At 58.3% G+C, this 22,014-nt stretch overlaps 1 protein-coding gene across 1 annotated transcript in view; it reads right to left on the reverse strand.

Moving 5' to 3' along the window:
• The window catches only part of CASZ1 (castor zinc finger 1), a gene marked incomplete at its 3' end in the record, with an annotated part of 91,360 nt that continues 69,346 nt past the window's right edge, over positions 1 to 22,014 (reverse strand). Inside the window, exons 7-22 of the mRNA XM_042781187.1 lie at positions 20,516 to 21,350; positions 19,134 to 19,202; positions 17,463 to 17,553; positions 16,735 to 16,899; positions 15,593 to 15,765; positions 14,500 to 15,359; positions 12,005 to 12,140; positions 11,656 to 11,719; positions 10,224 to 10,378; positions 10,008 to 10,130; positions 8,588 to 8,926; positions 6,880 to 7,078; positions 6,002 to 6,173; positions 3,839 to 3,990; positions 3,559 to 3,700; positions 1 to 965 (exon numbers count right to left, since the gene is read on the reverse strand). Of these exons, the coding sequence (XP_042637121.1) occupies positions 1 to 965; positions 3,559 to 3,700; positions 3,839 to 3,990; positions 6,002 to 6,173; positions 6,880 to 7,078; positions 8,588 to 8,926; positions 10,008 to 10,130; positions 10,224 to 10,378; positions 11,656 to 11,719; positions 12,005 to 12,140; positions 14,500 to 15,359; positions 15,593 to 15,765; positions 16,735 to 16,899; positions 17,463 to 17,553; positions 19,134 to 19,202; positions 20,516 to 21,350 (4,640 nt within the window). The remainder of the gene's footprint in view (positions 966 to 3,558; positions 3,701 to 3,838; positions 3,991 to 6,001; positions 6,174 to 6,879; positions 7,079 to 8,587; positions 8,927 to 10,007; positions 10,131 to 10,223; positions 10,379 to 11,655; positions 11,720 to 12,004; positions 12,141 to 14,499; positions 15,360 to 15,592; positions 15,766 to 16,734; positions 16,900 to 17,462; positions 17,554 to 19,133; positions 19,203 to 20,515; positions 21,351 to 22,014) is intronic.

A 22,014-nucleotide genomic window follows, 5' to 3' on the forward strand; every position in this document is an offset into this window, starting at 1 on the left:
GTCCTCGTCGTCGTCGTCGTCCTCCTCCTCCTCGTCGTCGTCGTCCTCCTCCTCGTTCAGTTCCAGCTCCTCCTCCTCGTCCTCCTGCGACGACTCCCCGGCGGCGCCGGCGGCGGGCGCGGCGGAAGTAGCGGGCACCTCGCAGGGCCCGGGCGGCACGGCGAGTGGTCCGGGGTGGCCGGGGTCGGCCCCGTCGCCCAGGCTTAAGCTGAGGCCGGCGGCAGCCGTCTGCAGGAAGAGCAGGGAGCCGCCGGGCTCGGCGCCCAGCGTGAGCGAGCCGTCCAGGCTGACAGCGGCGGGCGCGGGGCCCTCGGCGCCAGGCTCGCCGCGCTCCTGTTTCTCGTGCTTGCGCTTGTGCGAGTCCATCTGCGACATGCCCACGACCGTGTGGCGGCAGCCTGGGTAGGTGCAATGGAAGTGCGAGCACTTGAGCTTGTACTTGCAGTCGGGCACGGCGCAGTCCGCGCTCGAGCTGAACTGGCAGAAGCCTGCCGCGCTGATCACGTCCTGCTTGCCGTGGTGCTTGCGGTGCGCCGTGACCTTGGTGCTGTCGGTGCAGCGGAAGCGGCAGCGCAGGCAGTGGAAGTGCGTGCTGGTGCCAGAGAAGGGGCAGTCGGCGAAGTGGCAGCTGAGCGAAGCCTTGAAGCGCTTGAAGTCGTCCAGCACCAGGTTGTCCACGCGGTCATGGTGCTGCGCGTGCTTGTACATGTGCGTGCGCCCGCAGAACTTGTAGCCGCAGTTCTCACGCGTGCAGTGGTAGTGGGTGACCTTGAGCGAGAACTGGCAGGCGGAGTCCTTGCAGTCCTCGTAGAGGTCGAAGCGTCGGAAGCCCTCCAGCATCATGCCCTCGTCCAGCATCTTGCGGGAGGAGGCTGTTTTGCGCCGCTTGCCGAAGGGCGACATGTCCTCAATTATCCAGAAGCGCTTTTTGGCCCCTGAGGCTGTCGGCATGGAGATGGTGTTCCCTGGTGGGGGGGGGGTCAGGGCAGTCAGTGCGGAAGGGATGTTCCCTTGGGCACCATTCCCAGGATGACACCCATGGGTCCTGATCCTGGCATGGGCCCGAGGGCAGCATTTCTACACGACCCCTTGGCTTCTCCCACCCCCCTGCAACCAGGCCCAGGGAGCCACGGGCTTCCCCTTGCTTCATCACTGACTGCAGGATGGCCCACAGGCGTCCACCTGGGGTGGCAGCACAGCTGGCTTGGGGGGATGTGGTGGCTTCTTCCTGGCGGGTTTGGGTGGGAAGTGAAGACACGTCCTGGCGCTAATTGAAGCTGAAGGGGGAATCTAGGTCGGTGGAGCGTAATTACCCAGGTTGGACTGGGGCCAGGACGCCATCACGCGCCTGCCTCTAATGAGGGACAGGCGGGCTCCTTCTACCGCTGGCTAACCGGTTTTCCCCCAGCCGCCCGCCTGTCTGCGCAAGGGGACCAGCCTACTCAAAGCAGGGATGCCAATTGCCCTGGGGCTGTTTGTGGCTGCTACTCCCTGCCCTGAGGTTCTAGAAGGTTCTTTAAGGTCTTGTTGGGGTTTTCTGCCCCCGTGGACTAGGAGGGGGCTGTTCTGCTGAGGGGCCAGTCCTGGAGGAGCTAGGAGCCCGGGAATCAGGCCCCTACTCGCCCTACTAGAGCCACCAACCTAAGCCAGGGCTGGGGCAGGGACTCATCCAGGGCACAGGTGCCCAGCTGTACCCTTCTTCCTGGCCCCAACTGCTTCCCAGGACTCAGGATGCCCCATTGCCAAGGCCACCTACCCTGTGGACTCTATGGCTGTGCTTATTTCACACTTTTTCTGGGGGACACCCATGGCCACTGCAGCTGCAGGGTGACAGGATGGCCAACTCCCTGCTGCTTCCCTGCCCGCCCCCTCCCCAAACACCAAATGGAACCCTCAGGCCCTACTCAGGAGGACAGTGGACTCTCCCACATAGCTGACCTGCACGGCCCTGCTTGAGCCAACCAGCTCCCTGCCCACAAACAGCCCAGTCACCCGCCCTTAGAAGGTGAAGAGATATGAGGACTTTGAGGGGGTGGTGACCCCAGGCAGAGGATAAGGGTTTCATGTCTGAAATGCAGAGGGGCTGCTGCAAAACCACCATTCTGGGATTCTGCCTGGTTATGTCCATGACAGAACCTTCAAGGGACTGAATTCTGTGAGGTCCTCTGCCCTGCTCACTGCTATAACCCAGTCCCCACCCTCCAGGCCTGGCACAGAGCCAGCGCACAGTCAGAACCCGAACAAAACATGGTGAGGACTACACCAGGGGGCAAGGAAGGGTAGACCCCACCATGGGCCACCTCAGCCACTGAGCGCTTGCTGGGGACAGGGCCCACAGTGGTTTCCCCTCCTTCCTGGGTCTAAGGGGTTGGGTTAGTACCAGGACCCTCCTAACATGGGCATGTCCCAGACCCCAGCAGGTGCACTGGGATGGAGAAGGCTCTTTGGTCTCCAAGGTGGTTGGTTGTGAGGGGCTCTAAGTGGCTTGTCTGTGGCCCTGCTAGCCACACTGGTAACCCAGGCCAGCTGTGAGAAAGTGTCAGGTCCTGGACCCTGGCCTCATAGGTTGGAGGGGTGACAGACACTGGTAAGCGCGTGTGTGCAAGTTACCTGCGGCGTCCTGAACTAGAGGGACGTCACTTTTTACTGGAGTTGGAGTGGCAGTGACAGGTGGGAAGCTGGGTGGGTTGCTGATGGGTTGGGCCAGGCCCCGGCTGGCTCCGAGACTGGCAGTGAGCAGAGAGTATGAGAAACAGGACGGAGAGAGGAGGTATGGCAGGGAGGGGAGGGGTGGCCGCAGCAGGGCCGGCGGGAAGGATGGAGGCAGTCCGGGCGGTGGAGCCACGGGGGCAGCCTCGTCACCAGTGGCGGCCGGAGGAGGAAGAGGAGGAGGAGGAGGAGCCGGGCAGCCTGGAGAGGGTGGAGAAAAGCAGAATAAAACAAAAAACAAAACAAAACAAAAAAAGAAAACCAAAACAAAGAACAAACAAACAAAAAGAACCAAAATGAGAAACCCGATGGCAGAAGCAAGTATGACATGACAATATGTGGACGGATGAGGAACAGAGAGAGGGGCCGCAGAGAAGAGATGAGGAGGTCGGGAGGAGAGAGCAAAGGCAGTGTTGGGGGCGAGGTCATCATGGGGCCTGAGGTAGACCCCGATCTGGGCTCTGAGGACCATGCTGGAGACAAGGAGCAGAAAGGCCTCAAGGGCCCGCAACCCCTAGCCTGACAACCCCCTGCCTGAGGGGCTGCCCGTGGCAGTCAGTAACTCTCAGAGGACACAAGCCCAGATTCCCCTCTGGAAACTGAGGGGACACTCTGTGACAAGGGGAGGCTCTGGGGCACAGGGGAAGGAGAAGGGCAGGACGGAGAAGGTGGCCTCAGGGCCCCATGTCCCACAGACCTGCAGCTCTCACACACACTGGCCTGCCCTCCTCAGGCTGCTAGACCACAGACCTCTGTCCTAAGATGGGCTTGAAATGCCAGCAGCTCCTAGGCCCCTGGTGCCCTTCTGGCCTGCCCCCTGGCCCAGTGGCCTTCCACTTGCACACCTACCTGCTGCAGTGCTCTCGTTGCCCACGGGGGTGCTGGAGCAGCTTCGGTCCATGGTAGAGGACTCGGAGGACACGGCTCCTGGGCTGCAGCCTGTGTAGTCCATGTACTCATCTGTCTCAGGGTCCATCAGGCTAGGGGTGCCCTGAAAGGAAGGGGAGTCCTTCAGGAAGCTGGGCTGGGGGCACGCTAGGGCCTTGGGTGGTGTGGCCCACCACCTGGAAGCCACAGTGGGATGCTGGTGATGTGCCGTGGTCAGGGGAGGCCTGGCACTGACTCTCACCTGAGAGGGGGGCACACGGTCAAAGTTCTTCCCCAGCATCCTCCGCATGTGCTTCCGGGCGTGTGAGGTCATCTGGTGCTTGAGGAGGAAGGAGAACTGGCAGCCCTCACGGATGCAGTGGAAGTGGCTGTTCACCTGGTTGTACTTGCAGCCTGTGGACACAGCCCCACCAGCCATGAGCCCCGCTGCTGGCATGTGCTCTTGGGGCACCTACTGGGTGGTGGGCCCCAATATGGGCCAGGGGAATAGGGGCCAACAAGGGAGAGGGCATCTGGGAAAAGGATAGTCTCCCCCATGGCGATGCAAACAGTTGATATGAGTGGCTAACAGAAAGGCTGCAGGTTCGATTCCAGCCAAGGTGCCTCAGAAGGAAAGCCTAGTGACCTCCTTCTGAACAGTTAGCCGTAGAAGACCCTGTGGAGCTGAACTCTGAACTCTGACACACGAGGCCGTGAGTCGGAGTCCAACTGATGGCAACTGGTCTCATGGTCACCTGGTTGACCTCTATTCCGTACCAGGAAATCCTAGGCCACCTGGCTGTCTGGAGCCTGGACCACCCTGACCCAGCATGGAGGCAGGCTGGCCCCTGCCCTCACCACCACATTCTGAGAAGCCCAGAGACTCGAGGCCAAGGGACCCTAATGGACTCTCCTCAGTGGGACAACTACATCATGACAAAGCACCTGAGCACTTGTCTCCACATCTCTGGGGAGCCCTGGATGCTGCACCCCCCCCCCGGTCTATTCTCCGCCCCCGCAAGCTCCCGCTTTGCCCTGGCGTTGGGAACAAACAGAGCAGGCGGGATTGAAAGACTATCAGCAGAGGGCAGGTGAAGGCCTGCCCGTTGCCATGGCACCTGGGCTGGCCAGGTGTCTTATATCATTCCCCAGCTTTGTTTGGCCCCAGCTACCACCAAAAACACCCCAAGTTGAGTAAATAACGCTGACTCCAGAAACTCTGACATCTGTAAACCGAGCCCAGGTACAGCAGAGGCCACTGGTGTTGACACCTATTGCCATGGTTACCAACCCTCACCCCCTGCCATGAATTCTTTTTGAATTAATACTTGAAGCTTTGTTTCCTTTCTTTTCCGGCCGTTGACTCTTGAGTATTTTACCCTTCAGCCTATAGAAGGGCCTGTCTGCCCAGGCAGTGCCCCCTGCTCCCCGGGGATCCCGCTGCCATGGCCACCTGTGCCACAATAGGCCTATGGCCTAGGTGTCTGCTCAGCCTGCCTTTGCCTGCCTGGCTCCCACCTGCCCTCTAGTTTCCGGTCTATTCCTGGGAGATTCCACAGTCCATGAGCATGTGGTTCTATCCTGAGTCTGCCTGTGGCCCTGGGGCCTGAACTAGCAATATCCCTCGGGCAGGTTCAGTGGGGAGGCCCTGTTCAGGTGCTGGGGGTGGCTTCCCTGGGGGACAGCTCAGCTTTCAGTGGCAGAGTTAACATCCAGGCATCTGCTTCACAGTTCAGGGCCATTTTGTGGCCACCTCTTCCCAGACTCATGGCCACTTCGCTCCTGGGTCTCCCCAGGGAACAGAAGCTTCAGGCTGAGCCCATGATATACTAGATTGTTCCCCACCATACCCCTTGCCCTGAGCATAAGCCATGAGCTTAAGCCCTGTTCGCAGCAGGCCCTTGAAAGTCTTGGCCACTGCTGCCACCACCCCCTGCAACAACACAGAGCCTGGCATTGAAAACATCACTCCTCAATATATGGTAAATGAATGAATGAATGAACGGGCAAACGAATAAACTGTGGTCCATTTCAGAGAAACACCTTATAATTCAAGCCATGGAAAGTGACCCCAGGGCACTGAATTTCAGGAACCCCTAAAACTTACCTGCAAGGCCTCAGGTCTTGGAAAGAAAGGGAAAAAGAATTAAGTCAGCCCCTGGACTCTGAGGCAGAGGGCCCCAAGCCGTTCTCCTTGGGCTGGAGATGGGTGCTCTGGGTCACCTTCACCACTTTTTCCTGGGCTTTATGGGTTTCGACTGTTGCATAAGTTTGACAAGGCCTGGCCCATGGTATCTGTGGCATCTTTAGCAGAACATGGCATGTGATGTGCAGGGGCAGGAGGTGGGTATTAGGAGTAGTGTCCGGAGGCCCAGCCCTGCCACCCGCTGCACAGTCTGCAGACCCACCCCCAGCCCTGCGTTACCTAGCCTGCCACACTCCTCACGCTTGGTGAAGTACTTGAACCCGTTGGCTGCCCGCCGCTCAGCTTTCTCATGCTTCTTTATGTGCCAGGGCAGCTTGGTGGTGATGTTGGTCACGAAGTAGCAGCCAGTGCGGAGACAGTGGTAATGCCCACGCATCCGGAATTCGCAGTGCTGCAGGGAGGAGGTACTGGGTCAGGACCAGGCAGGCAACAGCTTGAGCATCAGCTCTGCCTGCCCCAGTTCTGGGCTGTGTAGGCCCCTGGCACATGTGTTCTTCCATGCTCAGAATCAGAAAATTCCCTTGTGCAAAAACCCTTCCCATGTTAAGAAGAAGTTGGTCCCCTTGGCCATTTGACCAAAACATCCAACCGGGCATGCATCCTATCCCTTTCAATCTCATGCCCATGGCAGACATCACCAATCTATCCTTGCACTCTTTGTATACCCAGACTTAGGCTGAGATGCCTCTCATTATGCTCTGCTGGTAGCCCCTCCCAGTCCAGGAAAAGGCTTGGAGGCGAAGCTGATTTACCCTTCCTGACTGGGGGACAGACAGGGCAATCTCTACCGTCCAGTGGACCTATTTTATTGTTCCAGGTATCTGGGAGTACAGGGGAAGCTAGTTCCAGGATGGGCTAGAATGACGATGCCAAGTCACCATGGCAGCCCAGCATTTGTCCCCAGTGAGGCTGAGGATGAAATGACAGACTTGGCACCAACTTGGATGCCCGCCTAGGGGCCTCCAGGGCAGACAGTGTCCTTTCCTGAATCAGGTGGAGGCCAATTAATAAAGGGTGTGTGAGACAGAGCCCCTGCCAGAGGGGCTCTTCCCAGGGCTCCCTGCCCTCTAGCCCCACGCCTTGCCTACAGTGCTGACCTGGTTGGGGCAGAGACATTGTAGGGAGTAGTAAGCAAACTGGTCTCGCACGTTCACCAGGTTGTTGTTGGGGTTGATGTGGTCCAGGCAGTGAGACTCGGCCTTGCCGGAGGTCTTGCAGACATACTTGCAGTTCCCAAAGAGACAGTGGAAGTGGAACTTGTTGGCATACTTGCAGTCCGTCGCAAGGCAGGGATCACTGGAATGAAACCACAGCCCAGACAGTCATTGACATCCCCACAGCCCTCCCCTCTGGGGTCCTGATGTGCACTCGCTGGGGTCTGCTCCCCAGTCACCAATGCTGTCACTGGGATGGGCAGCCCCAGGGCTGCCCTCCTGTCCAGCAAGATGTTTCAGCTGGAGGAAACTACAGATCCCAGCATGCATTCCTGCACTGGTTAGGAGCCCTGCGTGGTGCCCGAGGATTGCAATATGCAGGGTGCCCAGAGCAGTGCATGCTGGGACACGAAGTTCCCAAGACCACACCTTAGGATTACAGATAAGGATGGCGGCAATGACTTCTTGGATATGGAAATGAAGCATGGTGCTGCCAGCCCTTGGCAGGATGCCAGCGAGGTCCTGGCTGGCACAGCCCGGGCACTGCCCTGGATGTGACAGACAGACTGCAGATGGGTGGGCAGCCCCACCAGAAAGCTCTGCCCCCATGGTGCCTGTGTCAGGGCCCCCTGAGGCACACAGCTGCTTGCACTCCCCAGGGTCAGCTCAGGGCCTGCAGCACCCACCCACTCAGAGAGTGCCTAACCCAGCTGAGCGTGTGAGCTGGTGGGGCAGGAAGGGGAAGCCTTGGGGCAAGCCCCTATGCCTTGCCCTCTTGAGAGGCCTGGGGCAGCAGCCCACACCCCTGGAGCTCTGTCTCAGAGGTGCAGAGAGGTGGAAGGAGGCTGAGCTCCCCCTCCTCTTCTGGCTGCCAACACTGTCATCCCCCTACAGCAGACTTGGGGTGAGTGCTCTGACCAAGTCCAGGACACTAAGAGGGCTATTGCTTGGGGAGGTGACCAGGGGAAGGAACACAGGGCAGAGATGGAGGAGCTTTGGTTCCCTTTCATGCTGGGGACCCAGCTCCAGGTGCTGAGAGGGAGGACAGCCGCCACTCACGGGGTGTGTGTTCACATCCAATTTATTACTTTTATTGAGAACAGGAAGCCGCGGTGCACACATTACGATACAAAGTCACCGTTCTTGCCGCAGGGAGCCACCACCAACCAGTGAGGAAGGTGCCTTCCACCCCTGAGTGCGCAGAGCTCTGTGCACGCAGTGGGCCTAGCCCCTCACCCCACGCATGACTTCTTGTGCCCTGCTGTGGGCTCGGGCCACAGCAGTGCCAGCAAGGAGGCCCAGATGGAGACTTGGGACTCCCAGCTGGATAAAGAAGCCCTGTCCTCTGAGGACCACTACTCCAGCTGGCCCTCACCAGACCACCCACCCAGCTGGCACAGCAGCCACTACCACCACCGTTGCCCCTGGCCCCCTGGCAGCCCCTGGCCTGCTCCAGGAACAGGCACTGAGGTCTGAGCAGCAGCATCTTTGGCTAGAAGGACACTGATGGATGACCATGTCCCAGAGAGGCTGGAGACGGCCAGCGCTACTCTGCAGGATGGGGAGCAGGGCCTCCTCGGCTGCCCCTGCTAGCACCTACGCCCAATGACACGCGGGGGACGCGGGATTCCCGGCTCATCGAGGGACTCACTTCTCCTGGAACTGGAGGAATCCGGGTTTGACCTGGGGCTTGGCGTTTTCTAGAGAAGTCGTTGCCAAGGGTGAGGCGGGCAGGTGAGGCACTGATGCTGGGATCTGAGGCATCTGGGGGATGGCGGAAGCCAGCTGCTTCCAGGCGAGGAGGGTGGGTGTGGAGGGCACGGAGGCCGGGCTGGGGGCTGGCCCCTCCAGGGAGGAAGCCGTGGCCGTGGTCACAGGAGGTGCTGGCGGGGACGAGGGGGCTAGGCAAGGTTTGGTCTCAGCAGCTGAGGCCGGGAAGGCAGGCTCTGAGTTTCCTTTCACTGCTCCTCCCTCTGTCCGGAAGTGGAAGCTGTGAGAGGCATAGAGGGTGTCTCAGGTGGGGAAGCTGAGGGGGACTGAGCAGGTCAGCCCTGCTCTGGCTTGGGGCCCAGCATCCCTACCATGTCCCCAGCACTAGACCCCAAAGGCCTCCTGTGACCCCCCTCAGAGGGAAGAACTTGAAAGCAGGCAGCTGTGTTCTCAGGCTCTGACTTGGGCCTGACTACATCTTCCTACAAGATCTATGACTCCACCTTGGTTGTCTGTCCCCAGCTCCTCCCTGCACCATGGAGAGCAGGCCCTGCCTCAGGAAACCCCTCCCTCCCAGAACGTGCTCTGAGATTTTGAATGTGGAACTCTTAAGAACTGAGCGTGGGCTCTGCTGCTGTCCAGCAGTCAGAGGTTTCAACAGGAGCAGAGCCAGCCCGGGCCGGGGCTCAGGCAGCAGGGAAGGTGTTGTCAATGTTTACAGATTCTGTTCAATTATACGGAGGCTGCCAGGCTTGCTGCTTTCTAACTCAATGGATAACACCAATTGATTTCATTATTTCTGGGAGCTCTGGTGGCATAGTGCCTAAGGCATTTGACTGCTAACCAGAAGGCTGGTGGTTCAAAGCCACCAGCCACTCCTTGGAAGTAAGACTGAGCAATCTACTTCCGTAGTGATACCACCTCAGAAACCCAAGGAGGGGTCGCTATGAGTCGAATCCGACTTGACGGCACTGAGTTTGGTTAGGTTTTTTTGGAGGTCAAAGGGAATCTAACAAGGTAGTATCCTGGCTTGCAAGGCATTTACCTAGGTCACTGCCCTGGGAGTCTGTACTGGCTGCCCAGCTGGGCTCTGAACCTTCAAGGCCAGCTCTACAGGGAGTGCAGGCAGTGTGGCTGATGGTGCCACCCAGGACTGAGGCCTGGCAGCTGGGCCCAGGGACTCAAGTGGGGCCTGTGCAGGAGCTGAGCCAGTCAAAGAAGGCAGCACCCTCTTGTGAGAAGCCCACATGGCTCTGTGGTCTGGTGGGAGCAACACGTGAGGTTCTGTGGGAACACCTAGAAGCCCTATAGCACCCAGGCCCTCCTTTCGGGCCCCACCCTTCCCCAAGACCCTTACTCACTTGGCGTGCTTGATGGCCCCATCCAGGGTGCTGAACAGGGCGCCACACTCCTCCACCACGCAGTGGAAGTGGGCCTTGTGGAGGAAGTCACACTGGGCATTGCAGAAGTCCTTGGTGCCAAACCTGCCAGAGGAGTGGCTAGTTAGAGGGGATCCTGGGCTGGGGGCAGCTGGAGCCTGGCCTCCCACTCTCCCCTCCCTCCTGCCGCGCTCTCACCTTCGCAGGTACACCTTCCAGGGCTCTGCCAGCTGCTCCTGGACCAGGGCCTTCACTGCCCTGCCCAGGAAAGGCGAAGCCTCCGTGACTGGGCTGCCCTCAGCCTCTGTCTTGGTGTTCAGCAGGCTGCCGAGGCTGGGGTTGCCCTGAGACATCTGTGGGGAGGACAGGGGCCGTGTTGAGGCTGAAGGCACCTCAGGAAGCAGACAACGGCTGCTCCTCGTGACCCCAGCCCTGCAATGCTGGGAGCAGAGAGCAGAGAAGGTGGCCAACCCCACGTGGCTCTGGCTATAGAAGAGCCTTTTCTGAATGGCCACGGGCAGCAGGCCCTGCAGCTGTGAGGCCCCTGCAGGCCCCACCCCGTGCTGCTAGGCTCCATCACTCAAGCCGAGGCCTCAACTCAGGGAGCTCTCCTGGCCCATCTTTCCCCAGACTTCCCGGCTCCCTGGTTATTTTCCTGCCAGAAGGTTTTCAAAAGAAGGGCAGAAGGAGGGGGGATGGGGGAACCCCTACGAATTCCTTGAGAACAGAGAAGGCACACAAAGGAGGAGCAGAGAGGGAGGGCGAGGCTCGTGGGGCGAGATCAAGACAGGCTGCTGCCAGAGGGGGTGGGGTAGGAGGGGAGTCACGGTGAAGGCTCGACCTACATGGGGTACAGGCACTGACAGGCAGGAGGGAGAGAGGCTGGGGGTGGTGATGACCAAAGAAGGGAAAAGGCGAACAAGAGAGCAAGAAGGAGAGGGCAAGACGAGGGGCCACGAGCCCAGGGAAAGCAGCTGAAGGCCCTCCCCCATCTGGAGTGGGCCGGGACCCCACCCCAAGAGGTCCGGCTTGGCCTGGCTCTCTGCTCAACACAGTCACTTGTGTACAGTAACCAAATTAATCTTGCTGTAGTCAAATTCATCATGTGAAGGGGAAAAATATATTTGAGATGATGTATAATTTACAAAGACCCTGCATTATTTAAAATAAATATTCCAGCACGACCTCTCCGGAAGGCGTCCGAGACCATTACTCAACCCGAAAAGTGGAAATTGATGCTTCATGCCCACTTTAGCCCCTCCTCTCCCCTCGCCCCTTTGGAAACAAACAAAAAATAGATATAAAATAAATAAATAACATTAATAACAAAGAGCGGAAGAAGTTGGAGGGCCCTGCAAAAGCTTTTGAGCCCTCTATCCGAAGTGGGGGGTGTGTGTGGGGGGGAAGGTGTCAGAGGCTGGAATATATTTCTTCAGCCAGTTCATTAAATTAATTTGTAAGCAGTGGTTCTGAAATTATACCCGATGAAAAATGGCCTCAAAATTTAAATGGTACAAACTCATCTTATTAGAGGCAAAACATTAAAAAACAAACACATCCCCCCACCCCCCAGCCCAGCTTTAATTTCTCTGGGTGGGGGGACGGGAGGCGTGTGATTGATGGCTCTTACCTTATTCATAAGCGAGGATAAAAGAGATGAATTTGCTGGGACTGCGTGGCCATTTGATTCATTGCTAAAACACACAAACCAAGGGGCTTTAGCTCTGACATACGTGGGACTGAGCCCGGACTCACCTTCCCACCCAGTCCCTGAGCCTCCGGTCACTCCTTGCTGCACCTGCCTGGGCAGGAGGGGTGATTCCCTGCAGGGGGAGGTGGCCTCTGGCCCCTCTGGGGTTTGACATTGAGGGAGGCAGCCCCCAGAGCCTCCCTTCTGGCTCCCAGGCCCAGGCCTTGGGCCCAGCTGGTCCCTGGGGGAGCAGAGTTGGGGCCCCCCACTGTGAGCCCCACTGCCTCACCTGGGCTCCTTCACAGTCAGGTCTATACTTCGGTCTTGGGAGGCCTCATGGGGGCCTGGGGTGCCAGTGCTCTCACCAGGCTCCTGCTTCACCTGGGCCGGGGGGAACCTGGTGGGGGTGGCCTGCTGCCCGTTTCCTACAGTAGGGAGGGCAGGGAAGATGGTGTCAGAGGGGTGAGGGTGCCGTGTGGGCACAAACCGAAGCCCCCAGGAGGGGGCAGCGGGCCAGGCAGGCTGGGTCCCGGGGGAGGCCTGGATGCTGTTCAGTGATTCTCCCCCACTGACGTGATCGCCTGTGACGCTTACCCCTGTGTGGCAATTCTTCAAGTGATAATTATTGCAAAATTATGTCAAAGTTGTCCTGGCTCAGGGCCTCCTGGAGGAGAAGGGCGGGAGGCTGGGGAGGGGGCTGGAGCGGGGGTGGGGGCCCTTCATTTTCTCCACCAACTGTCACAGTCAATTTGTGGGGCTGCCGCTTAGGCTTTTATTAAAGACTCTGTTAATGCTGAGGGAAAGTGGCAGATCTAGACTGGGAGCTGCGCCCCCTCTGCAGGTCCCCATCCCACTGTTGCCGAGGCGACGGCCCTGCCTTCCACTGAGCATGCCCAGGAGGAGCATCTGCTGTGTCAGGGCTATCGAAGCTGACAGCCAATCAGAGCGGTTCAAACTATGTGACCTCGCCCGTCAAGCTGTCCAGGCCCGGCTGGGCTGCGAGGCCACCCTGGTGGTGCCCGGTCCAGGCGTGAGCCGGGGAGGGTGACGCTAGAGCTAGGCGGGAAGAGGGTGCAGAGGCAAAGCCTCGAAGTGGCCAAAGAAGTTGCTGACAGGAACATGTCCACTGAGCCTTTCTCCACAATGCCCAAGTGACTAAAATATTAATTTGCCCCAAGGCGTTATAGCTGCCAGAGAGCTGTTTCACAGACAGCAAGTGGCATTTTATTAAAAAATAAAGGAAAATGACGCCCTCTTCTTTGCTTGACCTTTCTTTGTGGAGAAGGGGATTTTTCTAGGGAGAAGAAAGTACTTGACAGCCTGGCCACTAAGTGAGGGTGCGGTGGGGTCTGCAGGGGACCTGGCCAGAGAAGCAAGGCCAAGGCAAGACCTGGACTTGAAGGTGGCCTACTCCAACCCACCACCTGGAATGAATGTCCCAGTAGGATGGAGTTTCCAGGACTTAAGAGTCCACATTCCAGCAGCTTCCTGAAGTTACTTGCCCAAGGTCCCTGGGAAACATGGTCCAGGCATCCCCACCAAGCCCTGGCAGCCTCTCAGGGGGTCTGGGTGGAGCCTGGGCTAGGCCGCAGGGACGCTCTATCTTGGTTGGTTTTAAGACAGTCTCATACGGGGGTGGAGCTCCTGGGGCTCGGCAACTAGAATGCTGAGGTCCAAGTCTCCTGCCACTTCCTTAGCTATGTGCCTGGCAATAAGCCCTCCCCCCACCCTTCCACCAGCTCCACAGGGCGGGTGTCTGTCTGTCTTCTCCCTTGCTATCTTTCTGCACCAAGCTCATAGTGAGCGTCGGCGCTCTGAGTGAATGAGTGGTAGGTGCCACACCCAGAGAGCTCAGCTCTTCTCCACGATTCCACTCACAGTGATTCCCAGGATGAGGAGACAGAGAGAGAGGAGCCAGGGACCCGGAAAAGGCAGAAGAACCCAGAGGAAAATAGTACAAAAAAATTAAAAGAGAAAACTTAAGGAATTAAAGACAGAGAGAGAAAGAAAGTAGCGGAAAGAGAGAGAACCGACTGGAGAGTGAGGCAGAAGCAGGACGGGACATGAGCCCCCAGCTCTGTCTCTGCACCATCCAGTTCAGTAGCCACTGGCCGGGTGTGGCCATTTAGTGACAATTCAAATTCAGTCCCTCAGTCATACCAGCCAATTTCAAGTGCTCAAGAGCCACAGGAGACTAGTGGCTACTGTACAGTCTAGTGCAGAGTTGAATACTTCCCCCACTGCGGAAAATTCTGACAGCACTGATGTAGGGGAGAAGCATGGGAGGGCAGCACTGGCCTTGGCAGGCTGGACCCTCTCAGGTTTGAATCGTCCTGAAGTGCAGCTACCCCTACCTCTGGGCTAGCCTCATGTCCTCGACCAGGCCATCTGCCCGGCGCCCAGCAAACCTGCTGGGACTGCTCCCCACTACAGACTGCACTTAGGATGTAGCCAAGAAGGCAGGAGAGGGAGGGATCTGGCAGTTACCTAGGATGTGTGGCACCCCAAAAGGTACGGATTACTGCCATTTTACAGATGAGGAAACAGAGGCAACAGCACCCTGGGTGAGTAGGTCAGAACAAGGGATCCAAATAGGAGATGAATAGGATGGAGGCAGAGAACATGCACGGGGTGGTGCAGGAGGGCAGGAGATGAAGGTATGGAGACCAGAGAGGCACCTCTTCCAAATACCACCCCCACTCCGCTCTGCTCTGCAACCTGAGGCCCGGGAGCTACCAGGGTCTACAAGGTGCCGTCTCCCTGGGCAGGGTCCAGCCTGCTCACCTGGGTCAAAGGTGGCAGAGGGCTTAAGGGCGGCTGCAGCCAGTCTGGCCATCATGGGCGAGATGAGGCCCTTGCTCGCAGAGATCCTCTCCATGATGGATGCTGGGGGCACTGGGACAGAGGCGGTGGTCGCCGGGGCCGTGTCACCAGCTCCTGAGCCAGCCAGGGTGGGCATGTCAGGGGTGGTTGAGGCTCCAGCCCCAGATGACATGGCACCCATGAGGCTGGATGCACCCACAGGCAGGGAGGTGCTCCCACGGCCAGGAAGGATAGGGAAGAAAGGTGCAGTAGCGGGGAGGCCTGAGTTGGAGAGGGCCAGGGCTAGCGGGATGGAGCTGGGCAGGCCCTGGGACAGCAGACCGGACATCTTGCTATTGGGAGGCTTGGGGGCACTGCTGGGCACCACCTCGGTGGTGGTGGTGGCAGAGGAGGCGGCTGCCACGGCCAGGGAGGCGGAGGACTGCTGGCTGGTGGGGGAGGCGCTCAGGCTCGAGTTTTTGCTGCTCAGGGCAGAGAAGTCGATGAGGTCATCATTGCTGGATTCCTCCTGCTCCATGTCCTTGGTGCCCAGCAGTGAGGGGGGTGGCCCCAGCACACCCGAGGCGCGGACGTGCCGCCTTTCGTGCTTGCGCTTGTGCGAGGTCATCTGGCTGGTGGAAGTGAAGGTGAAGCCGCAGCCGGCGCGGATACAGTGGAAGTGATTGGTGGCCTTGCTGTACACGCAGCCCTCATACTTGCACTCCTCATACTTGTAGAACTTCTTGAAGCCGTCCTTGGCGTAGGCGTCATCCTTAATGTGGTAGCTCTTGTGCTTCTCGATGTCACACTTGTTCTTGAAGGTGAATGTGCAGCCGGGGCGCCTGGACGGGACATCGGGAACCTGTCAGGGCCTCATGGGGCCAAGAGGAGGTCTTGCCCTGTTCCCACCGAGGATGGAAGACCTAAGCTGAATACCAAGGCAGAGCCTCTGAGCAGCCCTCAAATTCTGTTCCTGCTCATCTTGAGAAAGCAGGGCCCTGAGATGGAAAATGGCCTGGGTCACTGCCTCCCGCCCAACCTCAGCCCAGGAAAGCCCCCAGTAGGCCCTGCTCACCTGCAGTGGAAGTGCGTGGTCTTCTGCCCGTAGAACTGGCAGTCCGCCGTGCCGCAGTCCTCGGTGGCCCGGAAGCGCTGGAAGCCGTCATTGATGAGCTGGGTGTTCTTCTTGTGGAAGTTCTCGTGAGTCATCACATCTGATGTGCTCGTGTACACCTTGTTACAGCCCACCTATAGGGGCCCAATGGCTGTCAGGGCAACGGAATCCAGGCATACCTGGGCCATGGGGCCACAGACCACCGGCTCCCTGCTTAGGGGAGCTCTCAGCACTGCTAAAGCTCCAACCGGAGGCAACTCATCAATACAGGAAGCCAAGTAGAAAGCCTCTAAGAATCCCTCAGGCCCTCCAAGGAGCAGCCCAGACCACCCTGGGCACTTGCTGGTCAGGTGTCTCCAGACCCCCTGGACACTTGAGTGCAGGTGCGAGAGGCCCATGCTGTAGGAGTTGGCTGTCGAGTCCCCTTTTGTGGCCTTACCTCTAAAGTCCCCAGGGAATGGGCAGGGGCTAGACCCTGGAGTCCAGGTGGTCACTTTTAGCCCAGGAACGCGCTTAGTGTCTCAGTGGACAGTTGCTGGGCACAGAGCCCTCCCCACCCCACCCCCCACGGGCTAGGGCAGGCAACGTTGCCATATTGAGTAAAAAAACAGTGGAATCTGAAAACTCCCGAGGGCTGTGCTGTGCCAGTGTCTGCACCATCTCAGAGCCCACAGGGGAGCCCCCCTCTCCTCGTGGCCCAGGTTATTTCAAAGAGGCCATAACAACCCCTGACAAATACAGGGGGGTGGGGGGATGGTGGTGCAGTGGCTGCTATTTGCAACCCAAAGTTGCTCTCCCTGGGCCTGACACCTTGAAAAAGCCCAGACTCTGCCCGGCATTAAAACAAAGAATTAAACAAAAACCTCCTCAGGAATCATGTGCAATGCTGCTCTTGGTGTTAAAGCCTGAAAAACGTCCGTCTGTATAAACAGTTCATGGAATTTCATCCACACCAAGTATGGCCATGAGGAAGGCCCCACCCGGGCCCACCAGAGCAGCCCAGGCCTGAGCCCCCAGGACTTTCTCCGCTGGCCTCTGCTGTGCCCGTCCCGGTGCAGGGGGACAGGAGTCAGGGCAGGCCCGGGCCGCGAGCCCCTGCCCACCTGCATGCAGTGGTAGTGCGTGCTCTTCCCGTTGAGGTGGCAGCCATGGTAGTAGACGCTGCAGTCGTCCAGGGGGCTGAAGCGCATGAAACCATGCTGCAGGGAGTTGTCACGCTTCTTATGCATGTTGTAGTGCCGGATTACATCCTGCTTACTGGTGAACCTCTGCCAGAGAGAGGGCAGTTGGCGGAAGGCTGGGTGGCAGATGATCCAAGGGCACCGGGACCAAACACAGGCCCCACGACTCAGCCTTCCTATACATAATCCCCCTGGAGGCCAAGGCAGCCTAGACGGCCTCAAAGTCAGTGTCTGGCACACTGGACCTTGGTGGGAACAATTCCAAAGGTTCCACGTCTGTAGACCCTTCCCCTGACCTCCTCCCCAGTTCCCAATAGCTGTGCCCAGGGGCAAGGCCACTGAATCAGGCCACACCTTGGAGGCAGGGCCTCTGATGAGTGATAACTTGGTTTCTCCCAGTACCACCTAAGAGCCATGGCTGCTGGACTCCCTGGTGAGACGGGAGGGACCAGCCCCTGTGCAGACTGCCTGCACTTCCATCTCATTCACTCAGCAACAAGCTATCCAAACTCCAATTTTGTCATCTAAGAGAAGGAGCAGGAATCAGGGAACAGGCAGCTAGTTTTCTGGGACTCTCCACCTGTCTGAGTTCAGGTGGCCCAAGCAGACCTGAACACAGCCTCCCTCCAGCTGGGGGCTGAGGCCCATACCTGGTAGTTGCACTCCGGGTCGAGGCAGTGGTAATGCTCACGGTACTGGTAGGCACAGTGTATGTGGCCGCAGTGCTGACTGCCCGAGAACCTGAAGAAGGAAGGAGGGTGCGGGTCAGGCTTCTTCTGGGCCCCCAGGTTAGATGTGCTGGGCCCTGTGGAGGGATACTGCGGGGCCAAAGTGGCCAGTTAGGGTGAAGCAGTAGAGGCTAGACTATGGGGTGGGCTCTCCAGCCCTAAGAAGGACAGGGGAAGGGATAGGCTTGCTGGGAATCCCAGGTCCAATGGGCTGCAGGCTGGCCGTCTGCCTGTCTGCTGTAGGTGCCTTGCACCCCAGGTGGAGAGGAAGGTGCTGGGGCAAGCTCTGAGCCAGAATAGAGACAGATGGGGGAGATGTGGGACAGGGACAGGGAAGACAGGAGCCCCGAGGTGGCCCAACCACCTTTTCTACAGGTTGATGTCTACCCCAGCCACCACCACCTTCAGTCTAGGGGCAGGTGCTGGGACCCTGGTGGGGTCAGCCCTGTGGCTCTGATGCTGAACAGTATTAAAGGGCTTTCTCTTACTTGGGCTTTTCCTGACACTTGAAACAGTCCAGAGTGATGAATTTTTAAAGCCCAGCATCTGTTTGGCTGCCTGCAGCAGGGAGCTCGCTCTCCCAGCCAACTCCACAGCCAGGAGTCCCACCCGGCCTGGCCACCCCTTTCCTCTCAGGCCCTGATCCTGCCAGGATGTGGTTCTCACTGTCCCGAGGGCAGCTGGCCCTGGGGAGGCACCTTAGGGAGTGTGTACCATGACGACTGGGTGGAAAGTGCACGCTCTGCCTGCTTGCTCACCCCCAATGGTGATGTGAGGTTGCAAGAAGAGAATGAAAGAAACCCCAGTTTTAAGGGGGAGAGCCACTGGCAAATAAATATTTGAGCTGAAGCTGCCAAAAGGGCCATCTGCCGAGGCACTAACAATAATGATAATAACAATAAAGAGAAGATAAACGGAGCAAAGTTGAAAAGACAGAGAGATGAGGAAGGGAAAGACACAGAGAGGGATGGCAAAGACTTGGAGGATCAGCAAAAGGAAGACACCAGGGCGCTGCCAGGCCCCGTGCTGCCTAGCCAGAGGCCAGAAGTGAGAGGCTCTGATTTGGGGGCATCTGTTGAGGTGAAGGCCCTTCACTGTCAACTCTGCTGCACTGAGGATGGAAAGGGCAGGTTGGGAGTCAGGCTCTGAGGTCAGGGCCTCTTCCAGAGAGCACCCTGAGCCAGGTCAGCGGGGAACTCCTTGGACAACTGCCACCCACACTCCTTCCCATCGCCAACCTGGTAGTCTGCTTCCCACCCCGAGGCTGCATGGGAGGGCAGAAGCTTGGCCAGCCATAGAGGAAGCAGGGCCCTGCATTCACCTGAGGCCAGGCCCTGCTGTCAGGCCCCTTCTCATCCCTGTCTGGGTACAAAGCTGCTTAAGGGCCCTGTGGCATGGACCATCCCAGGTGGGGGCACTAAGATGGGTGCAGAGGGCAGCCTGTTGGGGTGTACAGGGGTAAGAGTGTGTGGGGACGAGGCAGGCACCTTGGTGCTAATGGTCAGACAGATGGCTGGTCCAGCAGTCCCCAGGCATTCCTAGCTCCCCGCTACCACCTTCTCTCCACAACAGGCTCCTCCCCCAGGGGCCTACCTGGCAATATATTTCTGGTAAATGTTTACATCTTCGGTGACAGCTGGTTTATCTGTGGGCAATCCGTTCCTGGCGAGAGACACACAGGGCACAGCCGATTAGCGGACGGGGGGTGGCCTCATGCCCCAGGAGCATCTGGTAGGGCCAGCTCCCTGCCCTGGGGCCCTGGCCCTTCTCGCCTTCGCTCAGTCATGTTCCGAGGCACTCAGGTTTGCATTGACAAAGTCCCTGGGCAGAAACCTGGCACAACTCCAACTAGTCCAACTCTGACAAGAGCAGGGACATCTTGAGCTGACAGGGCAGGTGCCCTGGGCTTCATACCTCAGCCACGGCCTGGACTAGAGTCTGACTGTGAGGAAGGCCTAGGAAGCCTGGATCTGCTTCCCTTGCATACAGGGAACACACAGGGAAGCTGGAGGCTGCTGGCTGTGGAGAGCACTGAGTGGGCAGGGTGGAATGAAAGCTGCCTCACTCTCATGCTGGAGGGCACACCTGGCAGTCCCCTGATCTGCTCACCCAGTTTACAGTTTGGGTTTCTGTCCAGGGTTTGGGGGCTCCTGTGGCCGTCAAGTCGGACCCAACTCATAGAGACCCCTCCTTGGGTTTCCAAGGCAGTATCACTACGGAAGTAGATTGCCCCATCTTCCTTGTGAGGAGTGGCTGGTGGGTTCGAACTGCCAGCCTCCTGGTTAGCAGTCAAATGCCTCAGGTACTACGCTACCAGAGGTTCCATGGTAGAATTTTGGTGCTGGTGGAATGCAAGGCAGGGCCATAGGAAGGGTCTTGCTCAGCCCCATACAACCACTTGCTTTACCCTGGGATAAGGGCAGAAACAGTGCACCTACCCTACCCAGCCTCCTGCCTCCTCTTATTGCCTTGCCTTGCAGTCCAGGTTCTGAACCCAGGGAGCCCTGCTCTCCAGCATGGACTCCAGGGTCCCACTCTGGGGTGGGATTTCTTAGCCATGGCAGCAGGCAGAGGACACTTATCATGGCCAATGAGGGACCATAGCAGTCTGTGGTGCACTAGCAAGTAAATATGTATGTACAAGTTCTGAGTGTGTGAAGGTGTGTCTGTGAGCATATGTGGGAGGAGGGGGAGGGACAGGAAGATGGATAGCATGTGGGCCCATGAGTGTAAAGACATAACTGTGTAGGAGCATGCTATGTGGGTGCATGAGTGACTGTGTAGGCAGAGGAGGACACATGTGGATAAGTGTGTGCGCATGGGAATCAGTAGTACTTGAGCATCTAAGCAAATGTGCACATGGGGTGGGGTGAATGTGTGTGTCCCCAAAGCACAAATATGTGTCCACAGCTCCAAGGCTGGGAAGTGGCCTCCTGGTCTACTCTAGTCCCAGGGCAGGGTGGGAGGCACCTTACTTGACAGTGGAGACGGTCCCCGTGGTGATGGAGTCTGTTTTGGAGAAGGTGGACTTCAGGTACTCGGGAGTGTTGAAGGGCAGGGAGGCGGGCGGTTCAGGTGCAGGCCCGGGGGCGCTGGGGGCGCTGGGTGCACTGACGAGGGGTGCAGGAGCCAGACTGGGGGCAGGCGGGACCTTGGCTGGGCCCAGCTTCTGGACGCCCCTGACGTCATACTTGGAGGGGCGCCCCACCTTGCCTGTCTTGAAGGCAATGGCTCCGCCCATGTCAGGGCTTCCCTCCCCAGGCTTGAAGAGGTGGAGGTACTTGACGTTCTCCAGGTCGTATTTGGATGGCTTCTTGTAGGTGCTCCCGTTCTGCGGCCGCAGGCTCTCACCTGTCTTCAGTTTCTGGATGAAGAAGTCGTACTTGGAGGCGCGGGCCATGAGGCCCTGCATCTGGACGCTGCTGTGGGAAGGCAGGGGCAGGATGGTGGCCTTGGTCTCCAGGTGGGCTGTGTTGCTGGGCAGCCTCAGACTGGGCAGAGGGCCCACCACTTCCTTGCCGGTCCGCTCCTCGGCCTTGGTGCCGTGGGCCGGCCAGGAGAGCTGTTCGCCAGCCTTGAGCTTGCGGATGTACTCCTCGTATTTGGAGAAGCGTGCCCGCTTGCTGAGGGCGTCCTCAGAGGAGGGCAGCACGGAGGAGGCAGCCCCCTCAGGGGTGGAACCTGCGTGCAGCTTCTCGAAGCTGATCTTCCTGGCCAGCTCGTCCCTGGTATTCTGGTCATCATAGCCAAACATGCCAAGGAATTCAGTCATGGTGGAGGCCGCATAGTCCCGCAGTGAGGAGGCCTCACCTACAGCCGGACAGAGATGGGCAGTCACTTCAGTGAGGGGCAGCAGTGAGACAGGAACCCCCCCCACCGTGAAGCCCCACCCCAGGGGGAGGGGTGTTGTCTGGGGGGGCTGGAGCAGGACATGATCTATGGACATTTGGCTCACTTGTTAGGTTTTACGACTCTTAAATTAATTTGTTTTAAAAAAAAGTAATTAATACTGGGGTAAAATAAAACGAGTTCATCAATGCCAGGAAAATCAATTTCCTAAATGTTCTGGCCGATGGCTTTTCAGTACATTAAACAAAGTTTCATAAATGTCTCCGCTCTCTCGCCTTGGCCTAATATGAAAGAGAAGTCATTTTACTGGAAGTAAGGCCAGAACCCAACCTGCCTCCTGGGTGGGGGTGAGAACAGGGGTGCAAGGACAGGTAAGGATGTGGGTCAGTAGCCGGAAGGGAGCCGTGGGGGCTGTGGGAGACGCTCTGGGGTCAGCGACCAGCTGGCTGTGCCTTATCTGGAGACCTTCGCTGACCCCCACAAATGGATACATGGGTTGTTGTCCCTGAGAGGAAAAGTGGATACCCCAAGACTTCTCAGGGAGTTGGAGGTCCCAGACATGGAGCTGGGCAGAAGTGAGGGCTAACGAGCTCTAACTCACTTAGGCCATCCCCCTCCCACCAAG

Source organism: Orycteropus afer, unplaced genomic scaffold (genome assembly GCF_000298275.1).
Source record: "Orycteropus afer afer isolate SDZICR_OR568_19922 unplaced genomic scaffold, OryAfe1.0 scaffold00094, whole genome shotgun sequence".
Classification (NCBI taxonomy): domain Eukaryota; kingdom Metazoa; phylum Chordata; class Mammalia; order Tubulidentata; family Orycteropodidae; genus Orycteropus; species Orycteropus afer.